Source organism: Miniopterus natalensis, chromosome 11 (assembly GCF_054644295.1).
Source record: "Miniopterus natalensis isolate mMinNat1 chromosome 11, mMinNat1.hap1, whole genome shotgun sequence".
Lineage (NCBI taxonomy): Eukaryota > Metazoa > Chordata > Mammalia > Chiroptera > Miniopteridae > Miniopterus > Miniopterus natalensis.
The window spans coordinates 51522527-51535869 of record NC_142091.1 but is presented as its reverse complement, the minus strand read 5'-3'; the positions used below and the strand labels follow the sequence as shown (position 1 = coordinate 51535869).

The 13343-nt window shown below is 45.4% G+C and overlaps 1 protein-coding gene across 2 annotated transcripts; it reads right to left on the bottom strand.

The window, feature by feature from the left end:
- Positions 1-2843: 2843 nt before the first annotated feature.
- LOC107542204 (serum amyloid A-2 protein-like) lies at positions 2844-5546 on the bottom strand. 2 transcript variants are annotated; one of them, XM_087822331.1, is made up of 3 exons: positions 5456-5546; positions 3540-3678; positions 2844-2901 (listed from the first exon to the last, which is right to left on the bottom strand). In XM_087822331.1, exons 1-3 carry the CDS (start codon positions 5544-5546, stop codon positions 2844-2846), a joined length of 288 nt encoding a protein of 95 aa, XP_087678457.1. The 2 variants fall into 2 exon arrangements, with proteins under 2 accessions (XP_087678457.1, XP_087678456.1); XM_087822330.1 differs by lacking the exon at positions 2844-2901 and adding an exon at positions 2952-3114.
- Between the last annotated feature and the right edge of the window lie 7797 nt (positions 5547-13343).

Here is a 13343-nt window from a genome sequence, read left to right as displayed (position 1 = left end):
ATTTTTTTAAGCAAGATTTTTTTGACCAGGGCAAAAACACACTTAGGACAGTGAAACAAGGAAAGGTGTTAAAGAAGCAACAGGAGAGCCTAGGCTGGGCTGCTTTGGCTTACTGGGAAATCAGAGAAAAGGGGGCCTTGGAGACCATTTCAGGGGGTTAGCCTAGGACCAGCGTGCCTGTGGGGGAAGGAGAGGAGGAAGGGAATGGCATGGGCCATGGAGGTTCTCCCTGGAGGAAGAGTTCCTCCTCCTGTATAATCTTTGAAATTCTCACTGAGATTCTACTGTAGAGCTGGTAGGCTCTGTCCTTTGGAAGTGGACTACTCTGTGGCGTGCTGCAGCTGGTTCATACCACCTCTGGGGAGTCAATTGCTAAATTTTCAGAGAATTTTCAAGCCAATTGTTAAATTATTGGCCATTTCAAATGACCTATGTTGGGAGTATTTACACCGTGGAAATTGACACACTCTAAGACAGGTTTATATTTATTCTTCCAGAAAGCCAGCTGTTAGACATGTCCCAGCACATGCCCGGAACTACTACTTCTAATTCCAAATTCCAAAAATCCTTTCCTTTGTCCCACCTAAGCAGTCGTACCAATCCTTGGGGAGCAATTTCAGCACCTGAATGTGTGGATTCCCCACTCTCCATCTTCTGGTTCACCCAGAAAGATTAAAAGAGAACATTACATTCCAACAGGTGAAGAAGTTATTAAATTCTTGTGTATGCTATTGATTATATGTTTATATGGCTGTACTTTCTTCCCAAGAAAACAAACATGGGGGTGGAAAGGATGCCTACATCAGAAAAGAAAACATTTCCAAAGCTGCTCTGAGCTTCCTGTGCAGGACCTTCACCTATATGTTTGTCCTGTAGAGGGCAGCAGATCCCTAATTCTGAGACAAGGCAAGAAGTGGTTTATGCTCTGCTGGCTCCTCACTCTGCCCTGATCCAGGACTGAGGCAAAACGCTCTCCACTGTACTGCAAGTGTCATAAAGAAAGAGGACTGACTTTCCTAGAATCACATACAAGTCGAACCCGACCAACTATCAAACCCAGAAACAATCATTTAAGAGAACAGATGGGCCATGTTTCTCCTCTTAGCCAACTGCTGAAGGCTCACCAGTGCTACTACACCTGCATTCCCTGGATAGCCACCCAATGACTGGCAGAAGACATAGTCTGCAAATAAGAACAATAACGACAACAAAATATGACACAAAACCAAACAAGAACCTCAAAATTATTCTTCCTTTCAGTGGAGGGGAGGGGTGCAAGATGGACTACAGAGCATTCTCATGTTAGCAGAGGGTCCTTGTTGCAGTAGAGAGCTCAGGCTTTAGAGTCAGAGAACTGGATTTGAGCCAGGTTCCAGAATTCCAAGGCTGTGTGGTCTTCAGTAAGTATATTCATTTCTGCAAGCCTCCATTTCACTCTTCTGAAACTGGGCAGTAATTCCCAGGTAGAAGGGTAGTTGAGAGAATCATTGATCGTGCAACAGGTGCTCAAGTCTTTACCTTCCCAGGGACACCAGCGGACAGTCTCTGAGCACAGACACGACTGTCAAAGCCCAGGGGACTAAATTCATACCAATGAATGGAAGTTACTAAACCCTTCCTCAAGTTTGTGACATGGAGACTGTGATCCTGAACTTGCTGGCCCTCATATTGGCCATGGATTGGCTGGCAGGAACCTCGGTTGTGCTTTGGCAGTCTGTTCTCATCTCCTCTTATAAGGATACTAATCCTGTCAAACCAGGACTCCACTCTTACGGCCTCCTTTAATTTTAATTACTTCCTTCATGCAAATACAGCCATATTGGAAGTTAGGACATTAACATAAATTGAGGGTGGGGGATATGATTCAGTCCATAGCACGGCCTCTTCCACAGCTGGCTTCTAGGAAATTCAACAGCATTCTACCTCCTGCCCCACTTGGGCTGCATCCAAGTACATTGGCAGGAACCCAGTGGTACTCCCAGGGAGTTCAGCTACTTCCTGGGTAGTTTCTGACAAGTTTCATTGGCACCTCATGGGCAAGTTCTTGTTTGTTAGCTCTGGCTTCTGACACCCTGTAATCTCTATTTGCCTTCTGATGGGCTACAGACTTTACAATAAGATCTATATCTCAGTTTAGTGGAACACCTTTCTCAAATTTATTCCTACTTGTATTCCTTGTTCCTTAGTAGTTAATACTATTACCAATTAATGGTCCTGTATCAAAATTTATCTTCACTACCAATTCCACAATTTGAACTAGTTAATATGCAGAAGCTGTGAGGAAATATTCACACATGAGAGGGCACTACATCTGCATTTAGGCTCAAAATAGTGCAAATAAAAATTGTGGAGGAAAACTGCTTTGAGGTATTTCTTAGATGGGCTGGACACGAATTGGTTAATGGATTTGCAGGTGCTGCTGAGAAATGAACAGAATGTCAAGGTGGCAGTTGCTGGAGCAAGATCCCATGGCCCAGTCCTCCCATGGCTGTGCCCCCTTCCCTCAGACAGAGACCACTGAAGGATAAAAGTCAGGGGACTAAGACCAGACCCTGCGGGGGGCGGGGGGGAGTGACAGACACAATTGACAGGGAGTAAGGAGGAGCAACAGTGTGAGCAACAGTGTAACCAACAAACCTAGAGAGGAGCAGATCTGACTCGGCAAAGGGTGTCTAGCAGGCTGTTGCCCTGTGTGACTCTGAGATTGTCCTCTACACCTAAACACAAAGGCACAGGCTCCGCTTTTAGGTAGGTACCCATCCATCACCCCTTGACACCAAATAAGTAGCCCTAATACCAAAAAGTAACACAAAGTTTTCAACATTCAAACTCTTGAGCATTTATTACACATCCATTATGTGCTCTTTCTCAGGGGATATGGAACTCAATGATTCGGTGTCCCTGATCTCATGGGGGTCACAGCCAGTCTGCTGAGAGCAGAGTGAAGCAGCTCAGTACTTGCTGGGCAGGCCAGCAGGTCTATAGCGATTGGGGTCGTTGCCACTCCGTCCCCATCTGTTGGCCTCCTGGTCAGCCATCGAGTCCTCCAGGCCATGGCCACTGTCTCCATACTTAAAAAGGTCAGTGAATCTCTGAGCACCCTCTCTGGCATCGCTGGAATGAGGAGAGCAGGTTGGAGGTGAATCAGGGGCTAATAAGAAACAGCCCCACCCTCCCAACTCTCCCATTTCCAAGGCATTAATGGCTCTGAAAGGAGACTGGAAAGAGGCTAAACACTGAGCCCGCCTGGGCCAGCCCACTCAGCCCTGGGTGACCCCCTGCCACTGGGAGAACAGCACCCAGAGGGGAGGGTGGGAATCAATCCTTGACGCTCAGGTTCTCTTTCTGGGGACAGGCCATCAAGCCATTCTCTGGCTCTGTTGGCAGCCCAGGCCCTGTGCTGGGCAGGGATGGAGAAGGCACACAGGAAGGACATGAGGAGCCACAGCCTACAGGGTCCTTCTCTAGGGCCCACATCCTCCCAGTCCCCAGGCAGCCAAGCTCTGCTGGACCAGCCTGCATCCCTAGGAGCCTGTTACCTGATCACTTCAGCAGCCCAGACGCCCCCAGGTCCCCTTTGTGCAGCATCATAGTTGCCCCGGGCATGGAAGTATTTGTCTGAGTTTTTGTAGTTGGCTTCTCTCATGTCAGAGTAGGCTCTCCACATGTCTCTGGCCCCTGGGAAGGAAAGGACATGGCACAGAGATGTCAGGTGAAATATCAGAGAACTGTGACACCCCTTAGGGAAGATCAAGGAAGGAAAATCTACCACTGCCTTAGTGTCAGCCTGTGGTCACAGCCCCCTGGAAACCACAGGTTGAGAAGAACATTCCCCAGGCCCACTTGTCTTCTCTAGGTGACTCTAATGAGAGTCATTCAGGTGGGAACATGGCTGTGTTGTGCCTGGTGGTCTAATGGCTGACATGCTATCTGTGGGCTCCAGCTCACTTAGGCCCCTAGGACATAAGTTTAAAGGAGACAAGGAGGTGTCTTACAGAACAGGATTTCAACTTCAGCACTACTGAAATTTGGTGCCAGAGAATTCCTTGTCCTGGGCCTTCGGAGGACTGTAGGATGTTCACAGCATCCCTGCATCTCTGCCCGCTAGGTGCGGCAGCATATCCCCGTGAGACAGCCAACACTGGTTCTCACCTCGCCACGCCCCGGGCCACCAGATTGCTCAGGATCAAGAACCTCTGGTGTGGAGCGAGGCTACGTATGATGGTGTTCAGCTTACTTGGTGGGTGAGGTGGACACATGGAAAGCAGATTCAGAGTCGGGCACAGACGTACAGCGCTTCTGCCTGCCGCCGAAGAAATGCAGGCTTGCAGACGGAATGCACGTGACTGTGACCTGAGTCCCTCTGAGTGGCAGGGGCATGAGTGGCATCCTGGAAAGTTGCTAAGCAGGCTGGACTGAGGCTGTGGGCAAGCAAGCCCTGGAGCAGCGGGCCTGTTTCTCAGCCTGGCTGCACTTTCTCATCGCCTGGGGAGACTGTGAAAGTCGCATGCCACGTCTCAGGCCAATCACCCCAGACTCTCTAGGGGTGGGTCTCAAGCTTCAGCAGTTCTTAGTGCTCTCCATGCTTCTGAATGTAGCTGAGGCTGATAACCACCGAGCTGCAGGAAGCGGTACTCAGACACATCTGCTTGGCAAGAGCTGTGGGCTCACGCACAGCCGGGTTCAAACTCTGCTCTGCCACCTGCTGATTTGCACGTAGTCCCTGGTCAACGGACTCAGCTGCTCTAGTCTTCAAGGTTGGGCAAGAAGCCCGCCTACCAAGTTACTCTCCACGTGGAGTGGGTGACCAGCTGTCCCACCTTGACCAGAACTGTCCCCGTTTGCCTAGAACTGTCCCAGTTAGCACTGGAAGTGTCATGGAAACTCCTCAGACCTGGGCAGACCAGGAGAGTTGGTTGCCCTAAATTGCATGGAAGTGGTGAGCTCCTAGAGGAGGCTCGATGGATGCGACTAGTTCCCGTTTGGTCAGTGCAAAGGCTGGCAAAGGGTAGCAAACAGACTAAAGCAGGGACAGTGTCTCTGACTACAGGAAGCCCCAGCTAGAGCTAAGCTGCAGGTCTCTCAACTGTCCAATTAGGGTTGGAAGGGAGGGAGGAAGCGAGCGAGAGGGAGGGAGAGAGCAGGTGGAGAAGCAGAGATGGAGAGCTTTAATCACACTTTGGGCAGTTGGTCTGAGGGAAGTTTTATACCATTTCAAGACTTACTCTGTCTTCTAGTCAAACTTACCTTCCAGCTGGGAACTGACTATTCTTTCTCTGGTAACTGATTGAAATAAGTCCTGTGGTTTTCCGTCTGTTTGATGAAAAGCTCCCCAAACACCTGGCACATTCTACCACATGGGGCAACCCAACTTAGGACAGTAGCCCCAACCCCGAAGGATGCTCAGGGTGAATCCTAGTGGCCATGGGTGCCAACCCCCCTCCAGCAACTTTACCATCATAAGCCTGGCGCATGAACGAAAGCCAGTCCTGGCTGCTGACTCCCAGGACCAAGGAGCAGAACACGAGGCCTGTGACAAGCTTCATGGTGCTGAAATGAAAGGGGAGGGTCAGGGAGACACGGGCAAGGCTGGCACACCTCCTTTTGGGGTTCATATGTCTCAGAGACAGCCTGGCTGTGCATTTCCTTTTGTTCTCATGAGATGCTGCTGTCCATCTAGGAAGCATTGTAGTAGGACTTCACTCAGAGCCAAGGCCCTCATTTCTGAACGCATCACCCCTGAACCCAAGACTGTCTAGGAGGTCACCAAGGTGGCATTATGCAGGAAGAGGGCAGTTAGGACCAAACCGACCCTCCTGAGCAGCCTGTAATTAATCAAAAAGCACTTACCCTGTGCTACTCCGCCAGCACAGACCTCACACAGCACAGATACAAATAGAATAATTATTTAAAAATGAATGTACAGTCTTGCTGGAAAGAGAAAACAGAGTAAGTTTTTTAGAGCAATCACTCCCTGGAGTGGTCTCTCACCTGGTTTCCAGTGGAGGAGAGCTGCTGGTCCCTGCCTGCTGGGGACAGCTGGCTGCTAATTATTTATACTGAGCGCTCCCTGTTGGGGTCATTGGGAGGGATGAAAAGTCAGACTTGGCACCTGGGGAAATTCCCTGCCAGTCATTTCTCCGAAAAAGGTACAAAGGAACACTTTACTGGATGGCAATGGTTGTCTTCATGCACAGGTCATTTCCCTGTTGTGCAACCTGAGGAACATGGTAGACCTGCTCTGCCCAGGCAGCCATGGGTCAGGGGGACGGTTGAAGGAGCTGAACAAGGCCACCTGGATTGTGGAGAGGAAGGGTGTGGGCTCTAGGATGGGGCACCCCGGCTGCTGGAAGGTGTGCAGTTAGAGGACATCTCCTCCAGCATCCTGGTTACTTTCTCAGGATGGTCCTTGCTGTGCCCGATGGCATATGTGTCAGAAATGAAATCCCTTTGAGTTCATGTCTAAAGCCCTTGAGCTTCTTAACTGACAGGCTAGCCCACCAAATCTCATGGGTGCCCTGAAAGGCTGCTTCCACCACTCTGTGTGCATATGCTAAGCTCCTAGGTCCAAGGCACAGGAAGGCCTGCTCAGCTGGCTCAGCCACCGAGGAAGGGTATTATCTAATCCCGCTCCTTTATTTTATTACTAGAACTCTACATGGTGACAGATGGTTACTAGGCTTACTGTGGTGATCGCATTAAAAGGTATACAAATGTCAAGTCACTGTGCTGTACACCTGACACTAATATGATATTTTATACCAACTCTAATTAATAAATTTTTAATTAAAATATAAAAATAATCTGGCTTCTTATTTGGTGGCAATCAAGTGGACGGGACTCTGCTTCCCTTCACCCAATCCTGGAAACACCTCATAATGGGAATGGAAATGTTTAGGTGCCAGGAACTGTAAGGGCCCAGGGTAGGCTGCTCCAAAATATCCCACAATGGTGTATTGATTCTTTTGAATTAAAGTTACTTGACAAGCAGCCAGTGCAAGAAGAGCACGTCAACCCTGCCTTGTCTCACTGAATGCAGGAAATAAATTGCCCCTGTGCAAGGTGCCAACCCCACTCCGGGGAGCTGAGAGAGACACCCTTATCGCCGGGGTTAAGGAGAGCCTGGATATACAAACCTTGTTACTTCTTTACTAAATCACTACCCAAGCTCAACCTTTGCTTAGATTCCTCACTAATTAAGACCAACACCTAAACTTCTTTGTCCCATCAGATCTTCACACATTTATTGTTTCTTTGCCCAAAAAGTATTAAAAGCTGGCTGGTTCGATCATTTGTCTGAACATCATTTATGATCTCCCATGTTCACACATTAAATTGGGTTTTCTCCTATTCATCTGGTCTTATGCCAATTTTATTATTAGTTCAGCCATAAGAACTCAAGAGGGGTAGGAAGGGAATTTCCCCCTCCCTAATACAAAAGGACAGAGGAAGGTAACATCTGTTATGGGAAAATGGCAGCCCGACTGGGGAAGTGCCAGGCTCCCAGTCAGGGGACTAGCGGGGCAGAGCTCTTAGTCTTCTGTATTTTCCTGGGGGCAGGGGCCTGCGGTGTCACTGTCCATCTTTCTTGTCACTGTGAGTTGAATATATCAGCAGTGTCAACCCTGTGAGATGAGGCCTATACACATACTGTACATGAATAGAGCCTCCAACTCTTGGGAGAAAATATACCTTGTACCTCATCCTAACTGAAAACCTTCCAGAAAGAGAATTCTCAACACTATAGTGTAAAAGGTAGTATACCTTTTAATTGGCTTTGTTCTAAGTTGTCTGAAGACAGATTGAAGAGAAAGGCTTATCTTCCTGAAACCAAATGAAGTTTATTCTTATTTCTTCCCTTTGCTGGATTTTTGGACTAGCCAGCAAGTATACTCTTTTTGACTCTCAACTCCCTTCCTGTTTAATCAACTATTACCATATTATTTACCATCACTTAAGATACGGAGCCTCACACTCTCAAGCTCTTGGTTTGAAGAAATCTAGCATACGGGAGAAGAGAGAACTGCCAGGCTTTTCTTTTGTCATTACAAAGATTTCTCATATGTACTTACACCCTTTGAGAACGGGAGATGTCAAGTACACCCATTGTAACATTAGTACCAGGGCAACAAATTGTCAGTTAAGAGAACCAAGCTGACTTCTTTTTTAAGATTAAAAGTACAGAAAATGCAAACAATTTCTGAAGTCCATTTGTCCTACAAGACTACTTTTTTTAAAAAACTAACTCTTCCAAAACACAGTTTTAATTTAAATTAATTAAAATTAACAACAGAAACCATGCTTATCACCCTATCTGGTATATAACAGGCACTCGTTCATCACTGTATTCATTTCTATAGGTACTTGCTGAGCTATTTGCACATTCCCACACTCTTCCATGCGTTAGAATGAGAGTCTCCAACCTCGTGATGTTTATGTTGTAGTGATCAGTCAATGAGTATATAACACAAAAATAGTGACACCCCTCGTTATCTAAATGGAGTCCCCTCCTGACTGTGTTTTGAGGGAGTCAGGGGGGCAAATTTTCCATAATGAATTATTTTCACAAGTATTATTGGAACTACTCAAACACCTATTTAACAAGAAGATATCTAAGATATCTACACAATATAAAACAATTAAAATACCAATTACTTTATTATTTACCAATTAATGAGCCCACTAAGGGGTATTTTGTGTACAGTCCTCTATAATATTCTAGAAAGTTGGACACAAATTTTGTTTTCTTTCTGCACTGCAACAAATATATACCGTAAATTTTAAAAATTAAGAAAATTGTTAAAAATAGTGAATACAAATGATCTTTGCATGGTAAAATATATAGGAATTTTGGTGACAGAATTTTAAGTGAAAAAATGCACATCTAAGATTTGTGTAAGCCCAGATTCAAGGAGCTGGGTGACAGTTTTTCCTACTTGGCACTGGAAACTGTATACAGCTGGTAGAGAACACTGATCTGAAGCTGTAGGTGAGGCAGTTATTGAAACACTCGCATGTGAAATGGATATCTGTTTGTGTTGCCTTTACTTTCTATCACCCAAGCCCTGATAATATGAGACTGTGTTTTAGTTAACTTTTTGAATGGATATTAATGTTTATGTTTTGATCACTCCTTAGCGACAGGTGTCACTGTTGTCAGCATGATCTAAACCTAAGGACGGCCTTAGGTTGTGATATGCACAGGTCACCCCTAGTAACAGGAGAAGACAGCGGAGTACCTGGGAATAAATGCAGGTAAGTCAGTGGATTTGCTGTTGGGAGCCTGTGGAAGTGCATTTCTAACTGCTTCTATTTTTCTGTGAAATAAGAAGCAAAGTCCTCAACCGAGAGGAGGAAAGAGGAGAAAGAGGTGTTGGAAATGCTGGGAGAGAAGTGAAAAGTGGCCATCTAGGAGAACGGCCGAGAGCATGACCTTGGGAAGCGTAGTAGGATTGCAAGGCAGCGCCAGGCTAATGCTCACGAATTTAAAGTGAGACTAGTCACTGTGGTTGTGTATTTTTCTCTGACCACATTCAGCTGCCAAATAGACTTGAAGTAAGTAGGGAATTGGATATCACCGTTCAATAAATGCTTGTTGAATTATCGAATGAATGAATACACGCAAAGGTCAAAGGAGGATTAAAGATGGGGGGGTAGGGTACAGGGAGAAAGTTAATAGAGAGTGACAGCAGATAAAAGTAGGGCATAACATACACTCCAAGGCCCAAGGGCCCACAGGACCACTGGGGACAAGGTTGCCCGGAGAGCAGGAGGAGCAGGTCTTTCTCTAAAGGAAGGAAAGGAGAGAGAATGAAGAAGATGTATTTTGAGATGGAATATAGAGAACTGAGGGAAACCAGGAACACCTGTCCTTCATCTATCAAGGGATGCATCACTCTCTACCTGTCTGCATTTTTTAGTTTGGCCCTGTGCAGTGTACAAACCCAGGGGTAGGAGCCTTGTCTGGCTTATTGACAGTCCATCTGCACAGCACAGAGCACAGCACCCACCTATAACAGGTTTTTGTAATTTTTATTGATCGTATGAATCAATGACTGAATGAAGGAGAAGAAATAATCTGCATAGATTGAAAGAGGTAGTGTGAAGGTGGAGTTTGGAAGTTAAAAAAATAGAAAAGCTTTGAACCAATGATGTAATATTAGTGTAATATTAACCATTTAAAGATGAACAGATGAACATGGATATTGTTTATATGCACTAAAATCCCAGCTTACTTGGAATGGTTGAACTTATTGTCAAAAAATATATATCTAGAAAGCAAATCCTTACCCTCACTTCTACCACTTTCCTACTGTTACTATGCACCATCATCTGGAGTATTGTGATGAATCCCTACTGGCTTCCATGTGCCCACCTTTGCCCCCAATCAGTGTTTTCTCATAATATCAACCAGAATTTAAGACACAAGACAGATCCTGTCATTCTCTGCTCAAAACCCTCCAGAGGGTCTCAGTTTTCCCCATTGTGGAAGCCAAAGCCCCTACAGTGGCTTATGACTACCTTTTCTCACCGCTCATTGCCTACTTCTCTCCTCTCCTTTTTCTCCAGACACACTGGTCTCCTCCCTGTTCTTCAAACCCCTAGACACATCTCACCCCAGGGGCTTGGATTAACTATTCTTTTCATCTGGAACATTTTTTCCCAGATATTTTGCATACCAGGGCTTTGAGGGAAGCAAGATGTTAAGATTTTAGAATGCTGTAAGGTTCGACAATATAATTAATATCACTAAGAGTGTTGGCAGTGAATATGTTAGAATGAGGTTTATAAATGAAGTATGGGAATTTTTCATGGAAGTGGGAGAGGAGTGGGGAGATGTGTCAACAAATATAGTAGAGAAATACTTTATCCCCAAACATTACTAATCTGATTGTCTGTGTCAGAAGCTTCTGGGGGGTGTTTTAAGAGTTCAGATTCCTGGGCCAGAATCTTGAAGGCTCTGATTAAGCAAATTTGGAGTGGACTTCGTTTTCATGCCTCTGCTTGAAAAATCTCCCTGTTTTGGAAATCACTTGTGCAGATGACACTGGTAAGACTGGAGAGAGGGTGGTAAAGAATTTGACAGGGACCTGGGAGAAGACACTCAAAGAGCATTGGCTGTAAAGAATGTGGAAATGGTAGTGGGGAACAAAGAAGATGTAGACCCTCCTTCCCATTTTATTATTCAATAACAGCAGGAGGTGTGCTTCATGGGGGAAGACAACAATAAGTGGAATCAACATGGGGAAAGGCAAGTTTCTGTTTTTACAACAGGGGAAGGAAATAAGCAAAGTTAAAGGATATTCACCACAGAGCCTTCCCACCCCCGGTTCTTTGGAAGGCAGTAGTGGAAGGGCGGGTGGAGTGTAGAGGGTGTTGAGACTGACCCAGAGAGAAATGCATTTACATTAAGTGAAAGCAAAACAGGATAGCAGGGTTAAAGAAACAGTGGTTAGCATACTGGTTAGTGACAGCAGGCTGAGATTATTTATTGCTTGGGGCTGAGTGTGGGATGCTGTATTGTGAAAGGCTGGTACTTATGAGCCAGTAGAACTACCTCCCCAAAGTCCAAATGGACTGACGGATGAACATTGGAGATGCCCTTCTGGTCTCCTCCCAAATGTTCTGAAGTTTACTGTTAACAGAAGTTCCAGAGAGAATGGAGGGACAAAGAAGGGTGGGGAAAGAGTGGTTAATGAGGGTAGATACAGTATACTCTCAACACATGTTTAACATGAAAAATTTATAAATAAGAAGTTAGTTTTTCAAGCTGACACACATCATTCACCCTTGGAGGCAATAGGCCTAATAGGCCAGGTCTGTCCATTTTTGAGATCTCCAATTATTAGAAAGAGGATCCAACTCTTCTCCCTGGGACTGGGGTGTTTATTTATGAATTAAACTTTCATAGAGCCACAGTCAATTCATTCTTGCTAACATGTGCCCCCAACTTCCTAGGAATGACTCTCCTTTATTCATTAAGAAACCATTCATCTATAAAGCTCTTTCTGATGGAGAAGTTACAGAGAATATAAATGGCTCACTCAAGGACCAGAATCAAGGACACACACAATGCCTTGGACAGTGCTCTTTCTACTCCCCACCCTACTCCCCCAGACTCCGTACCTTGACAAATGTTTTTTTCTAGAGACTTGTACACCCCTTGAAAACATGAGGGGTGATTTATGGTAATTCCAGGTAGGGCGATTTAGTTTGGGAGAATGCCACCGGACAGCTCTCTCAGCCTCTGTCAATAGAAACCCGGACTTTGCTCCATTCCATTTTTTTATGGCTGTCTCTAACAGAAAACCCCATTACAAAACACCAGATTACCTTTCCAGTAGAGATTATGACACTGAGTTCCCATCACAGATCCTGAAACCCAGCCACCTGGCCTTGGAGGCAGCAAGGCATAGAAGAGCCAGGTCCTAGGTTCAGAAAGATCTAGCATGGCTTCTGCTCTGCCATATGCTCCTGTTGCGGGAGTGCATTTAATGGCCTGGAGAGATGTAGATGATGTCTTAAGGGAAAATGAGTATAATAGAATTTGACCCTGTTTTCGTTCAAAGACATTTTTCACAGTGAAACGCAACCTAGGAAGTTGCATATCCAACAATATCCATGTTTCTAGTTAGTGAGAAGTCTTCATGTTCTTCTGGGCTTTCAGAATTTCCTGTAATGACATGTTTACTCATTTTGCAACTCTTATTGAGTGCCTTTTATGCAGCAGCCACGACACTTGATGTTGTGCATACATGGAGATGAGGGTGGGGGAGATAAGCAGATCCAGGCTCTGCCTTCATGAAAATGAGACATGTCATTGGGGAGAAAAATGATTATATGTGCATAGAACAAATCTCATACTTAGTTTTGATGATAAAATCAGTAAGATTCCAATAAATGGGAAAGATTATGTGTACGAAAAGTATAATGAAAGAAAAGAGAAGACAAGGGACTAACATCGTTACTCATCCTTTCCTGCCCTCCTTGAAATTAATAATATTAGATAAGGCTCAGCTGTCGAAAGGTCCCCTGAGCCCTTACTTCCTCTCCTCCCTTCAATGATTCCTGGAGTTGGGAGGACAGAAGATAGGACTTCCTTCTTGTTTTTATTTCTGAACCAGCTAATCAGCAGGACTATAAAAGGACCAACTATTAATTAAGTTTAGAGACTCCTAATTCTGTTTGGTATGTGTCTCTTCTTATAAAGCCCACACCCCCTCATGAAGAGAGGACACTTTCCTCCTACCTTGGAGTGTCCAATTTGCATTCTCTAGGCACTAGGAAACCCAGATTCAACCCTGTCTGCACTTAATTCTTTGTCTCTCCTCCCAGAGACTGTT

Bases quoted from the DNA above. Each gene is read 5' to 3' on its own strand.
- LOC107542204 (XM_087822330.1), bottom strand. From the start codon at position 5,546: ATGAAGCTTGTCACAGGCCTCGTGTTCTGCTCCTTGGTCCTGGGAGTC. The intron at 3,679-5,455 runs GTAAAGTTGCTG...TTTCCTTCCCAG, and splicing joins CATGCGCCAGGCTTATGATG to GGGCCAGAGACATGTGGAGA. The intron at 3,115-3,539 runs GTAACAGGCTCC...TCCTCATTCCAG, and splicing joins TGGGCTGCTGAAGTGATCAG to CGATGCCAGAGAGGGTGCTC.